We start from the raw sequence: 21,065 nt of genomic DNA, 5'->3' as shown, positions 1-21,065 counted from the left end.
GGGGTTAGTCACTTGTCTCAGATTATTTAGCATCAGAGGCTGACACTCTTCTTCCCAAACCCGTGGGCTTCACCCTTGTTGAGGTCCGGACTCAACTCACAAGAACATTTTCTTCTCTGTGGCACTGGTGTTGTGACCCTTGGCCAAGGGGAAGGAGTTCTGGCCACCCATCCTTGGGTGATCCCTCTTCATAAAGAACAGCGGTTGTCTTCAGCCAGTCCTGCAGGTATTTGGCACAGGATGAGGGGGCTGGGTGGCTCCGGGGTGTCAGGGATAAAGGACCCAGGTTCTAAAAGCCCCCACTCGTAGTAGCTTACAGGGAAAAGCCCAGCATGAGCCCTTGAATCCCCTCCCAGAGTGGAAGGGAGGGGTTGGTCAGGCAGTCAGGGACAAGCAGGGGCTGTGGAGCTACACGGTTGAGTCCCCACTGAGCACAAAATTCTCCAGGGGCTGCCACCAGCCTCTGGATAAACCCAGCTTTTAATCCTGGCCTCCGGACATGGCCTCGTCTCTAGGTCACCCTATCCCCTGTTTCCCTTTGTTCTCTGTCTCACACTGGCCTTCTCTCTTTTCCTTTACCATGCCCTGTGTGGCCCTCTTTGGAGCACGCCAGTCCCTGCTCTGAGAACATTTCCCCAGCTGTTTGCCATGCAGACCTCAGTTTCGGTGTAGTTGAAAGCATGGACCCCAAAACCCATTGCCTGGGTTCAGATCCCAGCTGTGTCACTTTAGGCGAGTGACGTCGCTTCCCTGGGCCTCATTGCTTCATCCAGGCTGCTGAGAGGAATAAATGCATTGGTGCCTGGAAGGTCCCTGAAAGGTCCCTGAAAGCTCAGTGAGCGTCTGCCATTACGAAACCTTACCTCCTCGGAGGGGCCTCACTGACTCCTGTGTCCCTGTCCCTTACACCTCATCCTGCTTGGCTGTCTTCTACATGCTGGTCCTGGTTGTAAATATTGATCTCCCCTTCTGGAACGTCAGCTCCTCAGGGCTCACCTCCATGCCCCCAGTTCCTAGAGCAGTGCCTGGCACCCAGTACGGTAGGTTCTCAGGAAGTGCTTACTCAGCAGTCACTGCCTGCCGGGGTTACCCTTGCTCTGTTTTGTCCCTGGACTTCTGAGATGCAGAGGGGCAGTACTTGGCCTGCATGACCCAGTGGAACTAGAACTAGACCCAGCCTTTTGGCCCCTAGTCCACTGCCCTTTCCCCTGACTCAGTGGCCTGCTTGGCTGGTGCCTGGGGGCTGCGCCGGCCATCCTGCCCCCACCCCTCGGCCCCTCCCTTGGCCCGGCCTCCTGCCTCCCCCCACCTAGTACCCTCCCCCTCACTCCCATGCAGCTTGCATGCCTTCTTTTTTGTTCTTCTCTGTTGACCGCCTGTGGTTCTCTGGGCTTTGGGTCAGTGCTTGCCACCTCTAAGGAGATAAGAAAAATATTTGGACCCGGTCCCCGGACCTCTCACCTGTAAACATTTTTTGAGGAGAAGAGGACAAAGTGGCTGTGCATTGGGCCCACATCCTGCCTGCCACCAGTGTTGTCCCAGAGGCCGGTTCTCTGTAAAACCTGTTCCCTTTCACCCACTTTTTCCTCTGCAAATCACAGAGCCAGAGGTACGACTTGTTCTGGTAGGTCCCTGTCCAGAGGTCACCTCGTCTCTGGGTGGTGTGGAGTCAGGATCTGGGGTCAAATCCTGACCTACTGCCTCATGACTGTGTGACCTGGGCCTGACCTTCCCCTTGCCTAAGCTTCAGCATCCTGATCTGTGAAAGGGGAGCCTCTGTGAAGCTCAGGGAGAGGTAGACACTTGACGTAGGTTGAGGGCTAATAATGAGCCAGGCAAGGTGCTCTCAATGGAAACGAGGGGTCTCTGAGGGTGGACCTGAGTTTTTGTGGGGTGGGGGTTTCCAGCTCGACCAGGGAAGGGGAGAACTCGCCCACAGACAATGAACCCCAGGTAGATTAACAAGCCCTGTCCCCAGAGATGTCATGCTAAAAACAATTCCCCAAACGGAATTCACTTTCACTAGGACCAGAATGCGGTCGCTCATTGTTCAGCTTTGTTCCGGGCAAAACAATGCCAGACTTCCTGGATGACCTCACCGGGGGAGCCGTTGGGCCGGTGAGGCCGGGCTGGTCAGCATCTCCAGGCAAGCCTGCCCCCTGCCCTGCCCTGCCCTTTGCTGTGGCCACCTCAGGTGACCTGGGGTAATGGCGTAAGCAAAGAAGGCAAACCATATTTGTATTTGGGCCGTGGCATGTTTTAGAAATTAGAAAATGTATATGCAGCAGCTGGAGCTGAGGAGAGCGCCCCATCCGGTTTGCCGCAAGCCCTACTCCTCCCCGAAGCCTCTCTGCCTCCCCACCAAACTCTGTTTTTCGTGGCCAGGTCCTTGTAGGCTGTTGAGATTGTCACATGAGTTATCCTGAGATACAGACAGATAAACAAGACAGAAGGATACAGACCACGTGATTTAATCAAATGATTACATCTTTTAAAGGTGCACCTTTTCCTGAAAAACAAAAACAAAAGTCTTTCTCTGAGTAACTTCTACTTTCTTTTCAAAAATAGCTACCCTTAAGGTCTTGGGTTAAATAGCACTCTTGACACACCTCGTGTTTTTGTTTTTGTTTGTTTGGTTGGTTTGGGGTGCTTAATTTTCTTTAAAAATGTTTATTTATTTAGAGAGGGAGAGAAGAGAGAGAGCAAGGGAGGGCAGAGGGAGAGAAGGAGAGAGAGAATCCCAAGCAGGGTCTGTGCTGTCAGCTCAGAGTCCGACCCAGGGCTCAATCCCATGAACTGTGAGATCATGACTCGAATTGAAACCAAGAGTCAGATGCTTAACCGACTGAGCCACCCACCCAGGTGCCCTGGTTTTCGTTTTTTGTTTTTTGTGCTTAGGTTTCAAATGCTTCCTAGGGTCAGGAGGGTACCTAAGGAGCATGGCCATGGCAGACATTACTAATTGATCCCAGCCCTGCTACTCACTGAACCTGTCCTTTGCCTGGAATCTGTGGACACAGTGCTTTGAAGGAGCCCCTTCAGACTTATCAGAGAAGTCTGGGAGGCTCTCCCTGCCTGCTGGAGGAAGACTCTGGTCCAGAGTGCCATGTGTTCTGGCTGTCAATGCCACTTCATGAGCCTGTCCAGCCCTTCCCTATGGCCCTGGGCAGTGACTGCCCCCAGGTCCCCGGGCCCTGCCCCATCTGTGTCCTGTGGCTCCTTGCGTCCCTGTTGGCCCTCCCATACTACCCTGATGTGTCCAGTCCAGCGGCTTGGAGTGGACTTAAAGGCACTAGGCCTGATTTCACTTGGTCACCTTGCAGGTGATCCCAGATGGCCAAGTGCTTGAGAACATGGGACAGAGGCTGAAGCAGACCTGCGAGCTGTTTGAAGCCTCCGCGGCCGTTTTACTTGCCGTGTGATTCTGGATGGGTGACTTCACCTCTCCAGGCCTCGTCAGCAAAATGGCTCCTATAGGGGGGTTAACTGAGAAAATGCTTGCAAAGCACTTAGCACACTGCTAGATAAACGTGTGTGTAGTCAATGCTTCATAAATGCAGCTTGCTTTTTTTCTTCTTTTCAAAACACTCAGGATATGATGCCTGCCACACAGTATTAATAAAATTCCAGTGTGGTCAGCTGTTTTCTTCAGTAATAGCTAATATTTATTAATCACTTAGCATGTAAGAGACCCTGTGCTGAACATTTTATAGGCATCGTCCTACTTAATCCCTAGGAGGGGAGTTCTTATAGCCAATGAGGCACAGAGAGGTTGTTACCTGCTCTAGGTCACGCAGCTGGATCGTAGCCTCAGTGAGCCCAGAACCCTGGCTCTGGAGTGAACAGGGGAATGGGAGGAGAGGATAAAGCCTTGCCCCAGAATGCTTAATTCCACAGTGAGCCCAACAGGACATTGCTATTTTTCCACCTCTAAGTGGGGGTCTCTTCTGGGATTCTAGGTGCTGCTTGCCTCACCCCCAGAGGCTTGCTGAGAAACACTCACTGTCCAGAGATGGATCTCAGGGGCTGACTGTGTGCCTCTGAGTGGGTGGAAGGGCTTCTAAAGAGGAAACAGCAAAGTGTACCTACCTGCCCTCTTATTTTGAAAACCTGATAAAACCTCACTGATTGGTTAAGTCAGTGACAATGAGAGATTGAAGTCCTCGTTCTCTTCCAGAGAGCCTTGTGGGATTGTTTTTTGTTGTTGTTTTTTTTTTTTTTTACGGGAAACGTTTCAAGTTCTGCCGGGGAAGGGTGAGAACTTCTCGGGCAAGGGCTTGCTCTCCCCCACAGCCTTGGACTGAAGCGGCAGGTGCTGGGAAAGGCAGCCACCGCGGTGTCTGCAGCTTGATTCGAGGTCCAGCTGGCTGGCACCTGGGCACCTGGGGCCAGAGGGGTTGGGAGGGCATGGGAGGTGGGCAGGACACCCAGTCCCCACTGTGTCCTGCTATACATCTGGCCTTTTTCCTCTGGCCTCAGCATCTTCATCTGCAAACAGGGCAGAGGTCTCCTCCTTCTAAGCTTGGCTCCAGCGCCTTAGGCATTGGGCAGGTGGAGGTGGGAATTCTGGCTTCCGGCTTCTGTGTGCATAGCCCCAAGCAGGCCACTCACTCTCTCACGTGAGCTTCAACTTCCTTCATGGGTAAAACAGGACTAGAAATCCATTCCCTTGCACAGTAAGGCTGTTTGAGGAGTAAATAGACCACTAGTTACTGACAGCTCAGCACAACGTGTAAGTACCAAAATTCTAGTGGGTTTAAATGGGGGAGAAGCAAAGGAACATCTGATAAATCCACGGCACCGCTGGCACCAGGTCGAATCTGTCCGTGGACGTGCCAGAGCTGACCAGGTGATCTGTAAGTCGGTCTTCAGGCACAGCCAGTTCTGGCCTTGACCCCTGCAACAGAGACGAGGAGAATTTAAGCTGGGCAAGGAGGGAGCCTTAATCCTGGAGCCTCTGTGTCAGAGCTGATTCTAATGCCGATTCTAATCACTTGTAGCTGTAATAACCAAAGAGGAAGCTCTTAAAATGGGGAATTATGTATCACGGCTACAAAATAGCCCTGGGCCTGGGGCCAAGGAAAACAGCTTTTGGCAGCCAGCGGGCTGCTGGAATGCCTAGGAGGGGGCTTGTTCCTAAGTGCTCACTGCACTGTGGGGAGGGTGTTGTGGGGTGACAGGTGGGAATTAGTGGGCCTCCAGGAGTCTGCAGAGATGGATGGAAGTATTCCAGGGAAGGTGTTGTCTGAGATTGGGCTGGGCCGGGGGAGGGATTGGCGGCAGAGCTGAAAGTTCGGCGCACGTGTTACAGTTACTGTCACTACCGGGTATATGACCTCAGGAGTGTCGCTTGGCCTCCCCGGGTCTCGCCGATCTCCCCTTGAGTAGAACCAAGGCCTTGCATACCCCAAGGTCAAGGTGGACCCAATAATAATTGTGGCGGTAACAACAGTAACGCAGCCACTACTGTGTAAGGAGTACTTGCCACTACGGTTCTAAGTACTTTCCATGCATTCCTCTCCTCCCCTGTGGAGTCTCCACAATATCCCTATGAGCTGGGCGTGATTATCCCCACGTTACAGGTGAGGCCACGAAAGACTGGAGAGGTTGAGCAACTTGCCCGAGGACACCCAGCCAGGAAACGGCTGTCAGCTTCTAGGCCGGGGCTCATACTCCAGTTCCTCCAGGGGTCAGGTCGCCACCAGAGGGCTTGAAGCAGCCTCGTAGGGAGCCTGAAGCTGAGGAGTGGGATGAACGAAAGAGTGTCGCAAGGAGAAGGGAGAATGGGGAGATGGCGCCTAGGCTGTGGTGAGGAGTTTGTGTTTTCTCCTAGGAGTAATGGGGTATGTTCTGGTCTGCTGTGCTCTATACGTTGCCCTCAGCTGCTGCGCTGAGAACAGTTTGGGGAGCTGGGACAGTGTAGCAGCAGGGAGACCTGGGAGGAGGCTGCCGCAGATGCCCAGGCAAGAGCTGTCAGGGCCCCTGAGCACCGCGGTTGCCATGGCAACGGAGAGATGTGGGTGGATGCCAGGAATGTACAGGAGGCGGAAGCCAGGGGTCTTACTGCAATGGGCTTTTACAGGCACGGGGCTGGTCAGGCACCACAGAAGGGCTTGGAATGAGCCCCCTGAGCGGGAGGTGGGATGCCTGCACCTGGGCCTGGCCTCATCAGGGCATGAGTAGGTCTTGGACAAGGTCACGGACTGTGGCCCTGGTGGCAGGGAGCCAGAGGCAGGGCAACCGGCTGGTGTGTTCCTGAAGGGCAGGTGGGCTTGTATTCGTGGCAGCCGTGGGTGAGACAGGTGACATAACAGAAGAACACGTCCCTGGATGTGCTTTTGGGATGAGGAGACGGGAAACCCCCATGGTGCCAGACACGTGACAGGCCCCAGCTGTGCCCCATTCAAGCCCCGCCCACATCCTGGCTCAGCCATGGGTGCTGGGTGCTGGGAAGACGGGGTCCTGAGGGGAGAAGGGGCTGGAGGTCTCACCTCATGGGAAACAGGAGCCTGGAGCAGAGGGTCTCGGGGAACTTGTTGCTGCCCCCCACCCCCACGTTTCTGCAGGGTCCTCTGAGTGCCAGCCTGGCAAGTGGGTTTGGGGACCTGGGGGGGCAGAGCCAGGACTCTCAGGGTAGCCACAGGGAAGCTGCCCCAGCTCCTAGGATCCTACTGGGGCAGAACTTTCGCCGTTCCCAGCTGCCTGTGCGAACAGAAGCTGGCCACCTCCCCCCTCCGCCTGGCTGACCTTGTGAAGTGCCTCGTAGCCCCGAGATCCAAGGAGAGCCTGAAAGGGCGGAACCGACCCTCTTGGTAAGGAGGTTCAGGGGTCATTCCCTGAAAAACATCTTCACTAGGAGGGACTTGAGTCCCACATCCTCCAATTATGCTCCCATCCAGCCAGCCCACAATGGGCTGCTCAGATAACCATCGGGGGCTGCACAAATTAATGCTAGAACAATGCTGGCCGCTGGGGCTATTTTTACAGTAGCCATACGCCTGGCCGAACCCCCACGTCGCCCCGAGGGAGCAGGGCAAAGAAAGGCTGTGCGGATGCCGCCACCAGTCTGCGCTCCAGGAGACAGAGGAAGGGCTCAGCGAGCGCCCGGCGGCTCCAGGAAGCCTTTTCTTGGTCTGCTCATGGCCAGATAGCGAAACAATCGGGGTCCCCCACCCCGAGCCAGGGAGAGGAAGGAGGCGTGGGGGAAATGGGGGTTCTGTTGTGCTTTTGTGCCTCTCCTCCTCAGAGCATGGCCCCTGTGGGTCTGTCTGCTGGGGCCAGGCCAGGGCATCCTCTGTGCACACCCCAGGTCTTCAGGCAGCCCCCATCTCACCCTGCCCAGACCGCCACCCACGCCAGGCGGAGACACTCGCTGGCATCAGAGCTGGGATGTGGCAACAGCTGCTTGAAGACCCCACTCTGGGGACCATTTACACATCCATTCTTACCTGGCGACCTCCTGCACTCCAGGTTTTGGGCACAGCAGTAGATAAGACAGGTCTTTGTCGCCATGGAGGCTGTGTTCTTGTCAAGGTAGAGACGGTTAACAAGGAAGCAAGGGCTTGAGCAAGACATTGTCAGGTACGTAGTGCTAAGCACTTTGCCAAGGCAGACTCAGATCCCCACTAGAGATGTCCTGTGAGCCGGGTGGCAGGGTGTGCTCGGGTGAGCGGGCCGCATCTGGTCCAGCCGATCGTTCCCTTGAGGAATGTGAACGCAAAGAGGCCTGATGACCTTCACATGTTTTAAGAAAACCTAGAAATCTTGACTTCTCTCGGTTATTTCCATGTTGGCCATCCGTTTGGATCCCAGGCTGTTTGGCTATGAGTTGGTCACACTTTTTATTCTGCTCGGGGAGGGGTGGGTAGGCCCCCTAAGTCTGGCTCCCCCAGCTCAGCTGCCTTCCGTGGCCGTCCGCCGGGTGGGGGTAAACCCTCAAAGGCACCCTCTCACCCTGGGCTGGGACTCGCGGTGCTCTTCCCTCAAAGCCCAGCTGGCAGCGGGGGGTAGGGCTCAGGGACCTGAGAAGTAGAGAAAGATGTTCTTTCCTGGCTGGTGGCAGACTTCCTCTAGAGTGGGCTCGAAGCCGGGGTGGGCTGAGTGTGATCCTGAACAGCTTCTGGGGACTTGGAGATTGGACCTCATCTGGGGTCTTCCATTGCTGAACCCAACAGGGAGTCAGAGGGCAAGAGGGCCTGGATGGCGCAGGGGTTAGAGCAAGCCAGAGTGGCTAGAGAGGGATGGGCAAATGGACATTAGCCCCTGTTCTTCCGTTAGCCCCACAGTGTGCCGCAGAGATGTGACTGGTTAATGAACTGCAAACCTGTTTCATAAACATCTGTTTTCCATACTTTGATGGAAACCTCGTTTTTCAAATACCGTGTCCATTCCGGCTTGAAACTCCATTCCGTACTCATTTATGTTTAGCCATTCTTTCTTTTTCGAATCTGCTTTTTCAAAGCTGGGAATGAGAACCTCCTATGGCCAGGCACTGTGCTGGGTCTTGAATGAAATGGGAGCCATCATTCTCTAGGCAAATCTGAAATTTGAGACAGTGTCTGTTCATTTCTAGCAAATGCAGGCAGGCTGTTATTGGGAAGTTACCTTGGATTTGCCCGGCGTGTGTCTTATTTTGTGGAGATGATGCCAGCGTTGGGGTAGCTTCTCTGCCTCTGGGTGCAGAACAAGGCATGACATTTGGAGATGACAAACATGGGATCCCCGTGCTTCTGTTCAGCAGTGCCTGGGGAACCTGTCAGTTCCTGAGTCTTGAGGTCCCTGATCACCTAGGGGGTCCAAATCACTCAGGACAGAGCAGTGGATAGACAGGGGATGTCAGGCCCCCTGCCACTGGCCTGGGTGGATCAGAGCCAGCTCATGGGTGAGAAAGGAGAGCATGTGCCGAAGACAAACAGGCCGTCCCTTACCGAGCACACGTTGTCTTCTGTTTTGTCCCCTACAGAAATCAAGGAGGATATGGCCACCAAGGAGAAACTGCAGTGTTTGAAAGACTTTCACAAAGACATCTTGAAGCCATCCCCGGGGAAGAGCCCAGGCACTCGGCCCGAAGATGAGGCAGAGGGGAAGCCCCCTCAGAGGGAGAAGTGGTCCAGCAAGATCGACTTTGTGCTCTCTGTGGCTGGTGGCTTCGTTGGCTTGGGCAACGTCTGGCGTTTCCCGTACCTCTGCTACAAAAATGGTGGAGGTAAGCCTGGACTGGGCAGAGAGTGGCATTGGAGGAGAGGGCGGGGCCGGACCACGGGGTTCTCTCCATGCCCCGCTTTCCCAGGCCCCCAGCCTGGACCTCCCCTGGGTCAGCCTGCTACCTCCCACCCCATCTCAGAGGCAAGAAATGAGCACAACTGGGAGTCAGGTGATATTCTGTCAGGGTCTTGCTGGGCAACCTCGAGTAAGTCCTTTACCATCTCTCTCTCGAGAGGCGATGAGGCCAGACCCATATGACCCAGGCCTCAGGCATTCACATGGCCCCTTCATAAATCCCCCCATATCTACGTGCCTTTGCTTTGCCTTTTCTTTTCCTTTTTTTTTTTCTTAAAGTTTACTTATTTATTTCGAGAGAGAGAGAGAGAAAGAATCCCAAGCAGGCTCTGTGCCGTCAGCATGGAGCCCAATGTGGGACTCAAACCCACAAACCGTGAGATCATCACCTGAGCGAAAGTCAGACGCTTAACCCGCTGAGCCACCCATGCACCCCTGCTTTAGCTTTTTCTAACTTAATCCAAATGTACTTCAAAAGCAGGCTTTGTTCCCACCCCCATAAATGGAAAACCAGTATTATTTGCCACGATGGAAAGGTATCCAAGAAAAGAAATTCGGTGAATCTATTCTAAAATATATTCTTTTTTAATTAAAAATTTTGCTCCCATTTCCTTGAGATACAATTGACATGTAACATTTATTAGCTTAAGGTGTACGACATAATGCACTGATACATGTGTATATTGCTAAATGATCTCCACAGTAACTCCAGTGACCATCCATCCCCCCACGCAGTTAGACATTTTTTTCTGGGGTTGAGAACTTCAGATTTCTTCTCGCAGCAACTTTGAAATACGCAGTACGGGTCTGTTAACTACCGTTGTTGTGCTGTACGTTGTGTCCCCAGAGCTTAGACCTTGAATCTGTATCTTTCAACCATCTTTGAAGATAATTTTTTTTAATGTAAGTGGGTATTCGACTAGTTGGCTGGTTTGGGTTTTTTGGTTCAGGGTTTTGGTGTGTTTTTTGGTTTTTTGGGTTTTTTTCAACCTGCTGCTGCTCAGAGGATTCTGAGCTAAAATCCTCTCTTGTCGGAGGTATCACAGTCGGGCAGCACGTGATGGAGACCTTCTCCTTGGTGCAAGGAGAGGGCTTATGGAACACTGGGCAGGGAGGAATTGCTCAGCGCCCGGGACGGCCTGCAATCAGAGGCTTGCTTGGCAGCAGGTGGCTTGCTGCCCAAGTTAGGAGAACCACCTTTTGGGAAATTCTGCCTTAGATCCTGGTTTCTTAACCTTTTGTAGGTCTCAGGCGCCTTTGGGACTCTGATGAGTGCCCTAGACGCTCCCCAGAACAAAGCACATACACATAGACCCAAGTTGCCCACAGTTTCAAAGGGTTTATGGACCCGCCGAAGCCATTAGTGGATGCCAGGTAGGAATCCTCGCCCTGGCTCTTACCCCCAGCTGGAGACTCCCACCTCTTGCTTCTCATCACTGCACCCTTCCTAGCCGGTTCTTCTCAGCTTCCTGCCCTGGGCGGGCCTGGGGAAGGATGGGCGAAGGCTTCAGTGAGGAGGTCGTGTTCGAGATGGACGGATGTGGGGAAGGCAGGCAGGTCGTTGGCACAGCTTAAGCAAAGGCTTGGAGGCTTCGAAAAGCACCTGGTGGGTTTGAAGCAGGTGAGAAGGCACACTGGAAGGGTGATGCCCCCTGGACAGGTGGGCAAGGCCCGGAGAATTTTCAACCAGGTCCAAGAGTTTGGCCTTTATCCCTCACCCCCCTCCCTCATTCTCCTGGATTCCATTGGCCGGGAGGGCTTGGGAGTGGCCCCTGTGGCAGCCACAGTCTGACCCTCATCCCACTCTGCTCTCTCTGCAGGTGCGTTTCTCATACCATATTTTATTTTCCTGTTTGGCGGCGGCCTGCCTGTGTTTTTCCTGGAGGTAATCATAGGCCAGTACACCTCTGAAGGGGGCATCACCTGCTGGGAAAAGATCTGCCCCTTGTTCTCCGGTGAGTATGGGACAAAGGTCACCCGGGGCCTGGCGTTCATCGGGTCAGCAAATTTTTATTGAGCACCTACTATTTGCGAGGTACATTGGAGCCTCATGCAAGCCCACTTGGCACTGTGCCTGACGCACGGTGGCAGGCAGTTGGTGCGTTATTCCTGTGATGCTGCGGCCCGTGGTGGCTGCCCAATACACATGAGCGGTTCCCACCTCTCTGCACTGTTGAAGGATCCGTATGTAGCAGCTGCTCAGCCATATAGTGCAGAAGATAAGCACTCAAATTCAGGAGCTGTATGATGTCATGTCCTATGTCCTCCTCTTGCTCGAACTCTTGTGACTCTGGGAAAGTCCCTTAATCGCCTCGTGCCTCAGTTTCCTCATCTGTAAAATGGAAATAGTATGCTTACTTTCATAGGGTTACTATGAAGACAAAATGACATTGCTACGTAAAAGTGTCTTGTATACGTACTAAGCACCAAATTAATGGTAACTTTATTATTATTATTATTATAACATTTACTCCTATGCCTAATACCTAGTATGCACTCATAAAATAATCACTGTTATGATTATAATTGGCAGGGGTGGGAGGATGTGTGAGTCCATTCATTCATCTATATAAACCTATCCATCCAGTAAACTTTCTTCCATTAGTCAATTAGACCAGCCTTCCGTCTACCCATCTACCCATCCCCTCATTCATCCATCCATTCATCTACCTAACCTTCCAACCAGCCACCATCCATACATCCATCCAACATATTGAACATCCATCTATCAACCCAAGATCTATCCATTCAGCTGTCTATCCAACCAAACATCTATCCATCTACTCATCTATCTATCCAGCCATATATTCATTGCTCTACCCATCCTCCATCCATCCTTCCGTTCATCCTGCTTATCAGACCATCCATTCTTTCACCCATCCACCCATCCATCCAGCCATCCATTCATCCTATAAATATTTGCTGGTCATTAGGTTTTTTAAAAAAATTTTTAATGGTTATTTATTTTTGAGAGAGAGAGAGAGAGAGAGAGAGAGAGGGAGAGAGAGTGTGTGTGGGGGGGGGGAGGGGCAGCGAGAGAGGGAGACACAGATTTGGAAGTAGGCTCCAGGCTCCAAGCTGTCAGCACAGAGTCAGACACAGGGCTCAAACTCACAAACCGCAAGATCATGACCTGGTCCGGAGTCAGAAGCTTAACCAATTGATCCACCCAGGTGCCCCTATTTGCTGGTCATTATTGAAGGGCCCGTCTGGGCCCCAGCCCTGGGGATACTGAAGTTGAATAGGTGGCCATGGTGGGTCTGGCCCCCTTCCTGATTCTCATCTTGATTGCCCACACCCACAGGCATCGGCTATGCCTCCATCGTGATCGTGTCCCTCCTGAATATATACTACGTCATCATCCTGGCCTGGGCCACATACTATCTGTTCCAGTCCTTCCAGTCGGAGCTGCCCTGGGCACACTGTAACCACAGCTGGAACACGCCGCAGTGCATGGAAGACACTATGCGCAAGAACAAGAGCCTGTGGGCCACCCTCAACACCAACAACTTCACCTCGCCCGTCACCGAGTTCTGGGAGTAAGGCCAGCCTCACCGAAGGCAGGAGGGAGGAGGGCACGGGTTGGGGGCTGGACGACAGGCTACTCCCTCATCTTCTCCCCAGGGATGTGGCAGTCACTGTCTTGGGATGGATGGTGGGGGAAGGAGGGTGCAGATTTGGAGATCAATCCATGCCTTTGGTCTCAGACAGGCTTGGAACCGAATCCCAGTTCTGCCATTTTACTGGCTGTTTGACCTTCGGCAAGTCACTGCCCCTTTCTGAGCCTCAGTTTCTTTAACTGTCAAATGAGGGGAATGAATCATTCCTACACCCGTATGCAGGTATATGTACTTCTGTTGTCTGAAAATGATGTAGTTTTCTTAATGCATTTTCGGAAAAAATGTATAGTTAGCACATCAAACCTGTTATTGCGTAGAGAAAAATGCACGTATGAAGCTGAAGTAGTTACTCAAGCGGAAAGGTGAATAGATAGAGCAAGAAAATATGTATTGGCTAGCTTTTGCTGTGTAACAATCACCCCCAAACTTGGTAGCTTTAAACAACCACCATTTATTTGGCTCATGGTTCTGCTCATTGGCAGTTTGGGCTGAGCTTGGCTGGGCAGTTCTTCTGGTCTTTGCTGGGCTCCTTCATGGGTAGGTCAGCTGCAGGATCTCAGGATAGCTCTTCTGGGGATTAGCTGGCTATTGGCTGGGGTGCCAGGGGCAATGGGTCCATATGGGTCCATCATGCAGCCAGCTAGCCTGAGCCTGGGCCTGTTTACAGGAGGCTCAGTGTTTCCAAAACAACGAATGGGAAAGCCCCAGCACAGGACCTCTTTTCAAGCCTCTGCTCCATTTTCATTAATGTCCCATTGGCCAAAGAAAGCCACAGGCTAACCCAGATTCAAGAGGTAGGAGCTAGGCCCTTGTCTCTTCAGGAGAGGAGTGGAGAGCTGTGGGCGTTTTTATGGTTTACCACAATGTAGTCAGCACCTACAGGAATATAGACAGCGGACAGACAGCAGAAAGGCAGAATGTGGAAACCTGAAGTTTGGGCACCTCTTTGCTGATGTCCGAGGGAGTCCTGTGAACCCAGTGTTTGGAGGCCAATCAAAAATGGACTTGTGCGTCATTTTCCACTAAACTTGGGGTTTGGCACCTGGGTATGATCCTGATGGTCCTGAAAATGACTGAGATAAGTCCTCACCTGGAGGGTGAGAGCCAGGGGCAGGAGACATCAGTAAGGAAGGGGGTGGTCCCTCCTCGTCATGAGATGTTACTCCTCTTTGTGTGCAGCTTTGGGGTTTCCAAGGGTCTTCCCCGCCCTTAGAAGCTGGCCCAGGAACAGGCCCACAGAAGAGGGGGTTGCCTGCTGACCAGTCCCAGCCATGCGTTAGGGCTGGGGCCCGGAAATCATAGGCAAGATAGGGTCAGGTGGCCCACTCTCAGGTGGTCCATTCTCTGTCGTGACATGCGAGCCTTCGGTCTGTGCTCACAAGGCCCTAGGCCTGCTTGGACAAGGGCTCTCTGTGTGTACATATTTTCCACTTGTAGACAGAGAGGGCATTGCAAGCATATTCGTCACCCACTCCACGCCACCCCCACCAGACAGCTGAGTTTATAGACAAAGAAATGCAGGCACCATGAACTTCTCACTTGAGTGGGGCCCGAAACCACAGCCTTGTGTGCTCTCGGCTGTTCCTGGCACAGCCTGACCACACGCGGCCTGCCCCACCCAGGAAACTGGTGCCCAACCAGCCACTTGGATACCTGCTGGGACCTCATTGCCTCGGGCACGGATTGGCTGCCTGGGTTCGAACCCTCGATCTGCCGGTCCTAGCTTGGACAGGTGCTTTTTCCTCTCTGGGCCCCAGTGTTCTCCCCTGTGCTTGGGGAGATCATAGCACTGCCCTTCCAGGGATGTAGGGCTGCCCTTAACTGAGTGAGACTGTGCACAGCTCTGAGTCTCACTCAGAGACACAGACTGTGAGACTGTGCAGCTTCTCAGAGTGAGACTGAGCTCTGAGAAGCTGCTTGAGAAATGTGGGCCATTTTAATTTATTGAGTGCCCTTGTAGTGGATAAAACTGCCCTCTAGGGGCATTTGAAACTCAAGTGATCCGCCCTTCAGAGGGACTAAGAATGGCCCCTTCTCAAATTCCCGTATGCACCCCCCCTCCCCCCAAATTGCAAAGGGACTGTCCTCCTTCCCCCTCTCTGCTAGCGTAGACGTGAGGGCTCTTGGGAAGGACTCATAAGAGCAATGAGGTCCTCAGGGTGTCTGGTTTTTCCCATGCCTTCTCACGTGCCCGTCCCCCACACCCGGCCCTCCTGTGGGTTCTAAGGCTCCTGCCTTCCAGAATCCCCATCCTGAGTGCCCAAGCTGCCCTTCCTGGCCTGGAAGCCACGGAGACAGGATTTATCTTCAGAAATGTCCGGAGCCCGCAGGCGGCTTCCGAAGGCCCACGTGATGCGGATGGACTTGCTCAGCCCACAGAGCGCCGGCCACCTGCCCGGTGCTCACCTTCCACTCCAGCCTTTGGGTCTCAGCAGAGCTTTGTGAGCCCACCTGAATGTCTCCAAGTGGCTTACCCTCTTTTGGAACCCTGGGGAGGACTGGGGTCCACAGAACAGGAGCCTGGAATGCAGGCTTAGTCGAGAAGACCTGGCCAGCCACCTGCACGAGCAGAGGCTGGGGCCAGTGAGTGGGGCCGGGGGCTTCAGTGCAGTGTAGCCCTGGGCCAGGTGCTAAGGGTGAGAAGGGCCCGGCTCCCAGCCTTCTAGAGCCTCCCTTCTCCTGCACATGGCAGAGGGGGGAGGAAAGAGAACTAACGGCTCCAGTGAGCACTATGCCGGGGACTTGCCCCTCTCACTGCATTTCATCTTTGGAGAGGTGCTTCAAGGAGGGAAGTCGTAGGATTCATCCCAAACTCCTGCCCACCTCAAAGCTCCCATCCAGTTCGCAGGTGCTCTTGGCTCTCCCTTTCAAGTATATCCAGAGTCTGACCCCTCTCCCCACTTGCACTCCCCCCCCCCACCCTGCATGGGAGTCCCATCATCACTCTCCCAGACCCCAGCGCTGGACTCTCCTCTCCCTGCCTTACCCTTGTGTCTCTGCAGTCAACTGTGAATCCAAATGTGGCATTTCTCAGCCCAGAACCCTCTCCTGGCTTTTGCGATACTATGATCTCACTCAGCCCGGGGGGATTAAGTGAGAATGTTTCAACACAGTGAGTGCCCACCGAGTGCCGATTCTTCTCACTGATTGCTTGTCTGCATCCACTTGGCTTTGTAGCCCAGAGCAGCAAGGCAGCCACCCCTCTCTGGCCTAGTTTCCTCAACTGCAAGTGGAAAGGCCATATGAGCTGGGCTTTGAGGTGTGAATAGGAGCTCCCTAGGCTGGAAAGGAGAGAGAAAAGACGTTCTGGGTGGAAGGAACAGCCCATGAAGAGGCTTGCCATTCTGAACACACACAAGTGTTTGGGAGTAGTAAAGTCACCAGTTTGGCTGGAGTGTAGGACGCATGGGGCCAGGAGAAGGTTTGAGGCTCTGAATGTTAGCCCGGTAAGTTTGAGCTTTGTTCTCTAGGAGGGGGAGCCATAGAAGGTATACGAGAAGGGGAGCGACATGAGTGAATATGTTTTGGACACTGCTCAAGGAACACAGTAGTGGGAGAGAGACTAGGGCATATATGAAGCACCAACTATAGACAGGGCCTCACAGGGGTCAGGCATCAGTGGGTCTGGGTTCCCTTTGGGGTGACACATAGCTTCTGTGATTTCCCCTGAAAATAGCCACCAGCCCTACAGTGACCAGCTCTGCGGCTTCCATTAGGAGAGGCTTGCTGGGACATTATGGAGGTATCCATGACTGGTACCAGCTGACTCTCAAAAGGCTGGTCTCCATGTCCCTCGAGCCAAAGCCCGGCCCCAGCCATCGTTTCCCTCCACGTCTCTCACCTGCAGCAGACGCGTAGGTCTTCGAGGTGACCTTGCCTTCAGCAAACGATGCCTGATGAGAGCTGCCTAGGAATCAAGATAAGAAGGCACTGTGAAAGCTGAGACTTCCTTATGGGCCCTGGACAGGGAAGGAACTTGCCGAACATCGCTGCCAGCTGCCCCTCCCCCTCCAGTTTTACTAGAGGAGGTCGTCGGGAGCAGGGAGGCTGACTCTGGCCACCACGCATCCCAGCTGCAGCACCCCAGGGCAGAGACCTCACCTCTCTAAACCTTGGAGATAGCATGGTTTCAACACCTTCACAGTCTGGCTCTATTTAAAGAGCTAAGACAAGGGATATGCTAAGGACAGGGCCTCCAGTCACGGCTCCTCGGGGATGACACTGAGGACCAGAGAGGTTAAGTGATGCAGGGAGCTAGACAGGCAGCAGAGCTCCCAGACCTCACCTCTGCCACCAGACGCCACCTGCAGCGTCTGTGTCCCCACGAGCCGCAAGCCCATGGTCACAGGTAAAATTGTGCCGTATGTGTTTGCGTGACCCACTCTCAGGTTGCGTGGGGTCTTCTCTTGGCCTGGACCCCCCACGCCCACCCTGTCTGCAACGCCAAAGCACCACTGTCAGCAGGAGCTGGTGAGATGTGCCCTTGCAGACCCCTGTGACAGCCACCTGGGCCCCTGGGACATTCATTTCACACTGGCTGTGAATTATAATTGGACTCTGAGTTGCTCTGTGATGGAAAACAGAGCTTCTGCCCCCGCTTAACCTCATCCTGCGTGTCTCTGCTCTGGGGTCTTCTTCTGTCTGCCCCAAGGGTCCTGCTTCACCCCAGCCCTGGAAGCCAGGCGGGGCCAGATCTGGCCTAATGCCCTCCATCAGGCCGGAGCCATGCCTTCCTCCCTGGTTCCTCCCGAGCCCCCTGGGAGCTCAGCACGTATCATTAGGCTTTATTAGAATCAAAGAAATGAGTCATATTTGCAAACAAGCCGTGCTCAGCCAATCTTCCCCTGCAGCTGTCGGAAGGAGGAGGCGGTGGAGAGAGCCTTGTGTGGCCCCATGCTCGGGGAGGACGGGCTCTTTTATAATTGTTGCCTCCGCCAGTCTCCAGGGAAGAGCCATGGCCAATAAATGGCTGGCCGGCAGTCAAAAGGAAACGATTTGGCCCACTCGGAGGACGTATTTACATCTCTGAGTGCCGGCTGGACGGCAGCGGGGCGGCCGACTCAAAACAGACGTCCAGGCGATTCTTTTTTGGATCCCACCCTGGAATGAATCATTACTATTCTTGGACAAGAATGCAGCTCACCTCTGGGCCTCCTCCCTCTGTATGAGAGATGCAGGGAAGCCTGGGATGCTGGGGCTCTCGCGAAGGGCAGCGTAGGACCTGGTACACAGGGGGCTGGTCCCAGGGCAGCATCAGAAAAAGGGAACCAGGCCCAGGGTTGATTTTTAGCTGGGTAATTTCAGGTGAATTCCTGAACCTCTCTGAGCCTCAGTTTCCCCATCAACCAAATGGGTACGATTAATTTACTCAGTTAATGTCTGTTGGACACCCACTATGTGCCAGGCACTGCTCTGGGTCCAGCAGTGATCAGACACAGGCCCTGCCTCCATGGACGTGTCATTGCAGTAAGACAGCCAGACATTACACAGATAACACAAATATGATTGTAGTATAAAAGTGATGATCCATGATGAAAAATAAAGCCGGGGCGGGAGAAGGAGAGTGACCAGGGATGCTATTTTCATACGATGGACAGGAGAGGCTGCCCCAGTGAAGTAACATTTGAACAGAAACCTGAAGCAGGGAGGGCGTTGGCATGTCTTGTAACACGTGACTGGGAAAACAACCAGTTCAAAGGTCCTGAGGCAGGAATGTGCTCAATCTATTCAGAGAACACAGTGGCTGAAGGGGCCGTACTGAGGTTCGAGATGGGGCTACCATACATAAGCTTGTCCCGGACACGTCCCATTTACACCTGTGGTCCCACTGTCATTATTAATAGGTCTGAACGATAAGAGTATTTGGTCACCTTATTCAGGGAGGCAAAAAAGAGATAGGGGCAGCTTGGGAGGGCCTTGTTAGCCAGGTAGGTAGGAGCCAAGGGAGGATATGGAACAGAGGAGGGGTGTGACCTGACTTGGGTATGGACACATTCTTTCTTGATGAGAACAGACTTGGGGGCAGGGTGACAGTGGAGGCAGGAAGGCAAGTGGGAAGCCTGCTGAAATAGCTCTGGGGAGCAGTGGGGGCCCAGACAGGAGTGGTGGCAGTGCTGGGGACATGGCTAGATTTGGGGTAATGTGCAGTTTCCTGGGGTGGTTAGCAGGCACCGTCGAGGGGCAGTGCACCACAGCCGTGCCTCTGGGGTACAGCACTCTACAGTTTCCTGAGCCCTCCCATGCAGCACAGGCGGAAGGCCCAACAGATCCCTATCTGTTGCTTTGTGGCTGAGGCCACAGGAGTCCCACGGGGGGGGGGGGGGGGCTTGGGGAGGGTCCTTCACACTTGGGTCCCTTCAAAGAGGGGTTCGAACGGATGCACACACTCTCTGGCCTCCACGGCTACCCAAAGATATCTTTGGAAAGGATGTCGGTCACTTTGGCCCTGGGCCCACGTTGGGCTCTGTTTTGACAACCCCTGACGGATGAGACACACTCATTCCATTCCTAGAACGTCTGCATGGCCCATTACAAACATTTTCAAGAATTTTAAATAATTTTTATAAAGGTGCTATTAAAAACATGGAATCCTTCTTCTAACAACATCAGACATTCACCGAGAAAAACATTCAGACTGAAAACAGCCAAATAGAAAAAATGGTATTCAGTGCCAAGTGAGCGCCCCTCCCCCATGTCCCCACCGCCAGGTCCCCCTCCCCACAGGCAGCGACTGCAACCGCGTCTTGTGTGTCCTACCAGAAATAGTCTGTGCGTAGTCAAGCACAAATGTACATCCACCCCCTTCCCTTTTGAACACAATAGGGAGCATGCCACAGTGCTGTCCACCTTGCTTTGTTCACTTGTTTTATGTTCCTTATCTGCATCCAGGGAGCTTTCCCATTGTCTTAGGGGCCGTGGCGCATCCCACTGTGTGTCTTCCCTGCCCCTGCGGAGCCCCTGTTGAGGGCCATTTGGGTGGCGTCCAGGCGTCGGCCCTGCAGACGCTGCTGCGATGAATAGCTTGGGGTGGACCCCGTCGGTGGCCACACGTGCAAGAGTAATTACAGGAGAGAGTCTTAGGAACGGAGTATTGCCGGATCCAAGAGCACGTGCCTTCAACAGTGTCGCTGCAGGTGTCACCAGCTCCTTTAAGGAATTCGCTGCCAGCAGCGGAGACTCAGTTTCCTTGTTTGTTGTGGCTTCTGTAGCTGCTCAGCTAGCTGCCCAGAGCAAGCCTCCCGTCTGTCACGGGCACCAGGGGTTTACCCGGCACAGGAGGGGGAGAAGGTCGAAAGGGCGTCCATGAACCGGCTGGCCGTGGTGTGGTCAGATTCTGAGCTCTGGGGTTTCAGGCTCCTCGGTCGCCTTGCCCTTAGGAGAGCAGAAAAGGCCGGGCACCTCCTCAGCGTTAGCTGAGCACCTACTGTGTACCTGCCTGTGAGATCCTTGTCCTTGGGATGTTTGGAGCCTGGCAGGCAAGACAGACTTTTCACCTGTGGGTGACACTCTGTGCAGCCACATATAGAAGCCGCAAGACCGACAGGGACTCTGGTGGTCTGTGGGGCAGCAGGGAAGGCTTCTCTGGAAGCCCAAGGGCCGCGTGGCTGGCAATGCAGAGGGTGTGCAAAGGTGTGGAGGTGGAAAAGCACTCTCCCTGTGACGCTGCCCATTCACAAGGAAGCCTTGGGCCGCTGCCCAGCATGCCCCGGGCCTTCATTGAAGGCGCTGAGCTCTGGAGCCTGCGGGAAGGGCTTTTTATTCTCAGGCAGCTGCAGCCGCCAGATCCACGTGCTTGGCAGGGCCCCAGCCGGGATGCGTCTGGCAGACGGCCTGCCTCACGGGGATGCCCCCTGGCCTGAGGCTTCAGGTGACCCTGGCCCATAGCAGGGACTGGACAGATTCTTTTTAAAGTTTAGGCTCTATTCTCTCTTTGCCAGAGGAGCAGCATGGGGGAGTCCACAGAGTGCGGGCTTTTGGAGTCAGACAGGCTTGAGTACAGGGTGGTAACACTGTCGCCTGCTGGCTGTGTGTCTGTGGGCAATTGGGTCTTCCGTGCCTTGGTGTTCCCCATCTGTAAAATGGGGCCAGTGACCTTAGTCCTTGAATCAGATGAGATGAATTGAAAACGCCTTGTGGATGGTATGAGCACACCATTGTGGGTGACAG

General features: G+C 53.8%; 1 protein-coding gene across 3 annotated transcripts in view; it reads left to right on the top strand.

Moving 5' to 3' along the window:
- Positions 1-21,065, top strand: part of SLC6A6 (solute carrier family 6 member 6) — an 87,919-nt gene that overhangs the window by 34,874 nt on the left and 31,980 nt on the right. For 2 of the 3 annotated variants that reach the window (XM_042979586.1, XM_042979587.1), the window contains 3 exons: positions 8,963-9,205; positions 11,100-11,234; positions 12,584-12,818. In XM_042979586.1, coding sequence (XP_042835520.1) covers positions 8,977-9,205; positions 11,100-11,234; positions 12,584-12,818 — 599 coding nt within the window. In that variant the 5' untranslated portion in view covers positions 8,963-8,976. Of the gene's footprint in view, positions 1-8,962; positions 9,206-11,099; positions 11,235-12,583; positions 12,823-21,065 lie in introns of those variants that run through there. The other variant, XM_042979588.1, reaches the window with a different exon arrangement.

This window comes from Panthera tigris, chromosome A2, assembly GCF_018350195.1.
Source record: "Panthera tigris isolate Pti1 chromosome A2, P.tigris_Pti1_mat1.1, whole genome shotgun sequence".
NCBI lineage: Eukaryota > Metazoa > Chordata > Mammalia > Carnivora > Felidae > Panthera > Panthera tigris.
Note: the sequence above shows the minus strand (reverse complement) of the source record. Positions and strands in the feature narration are given on the sequence as shown.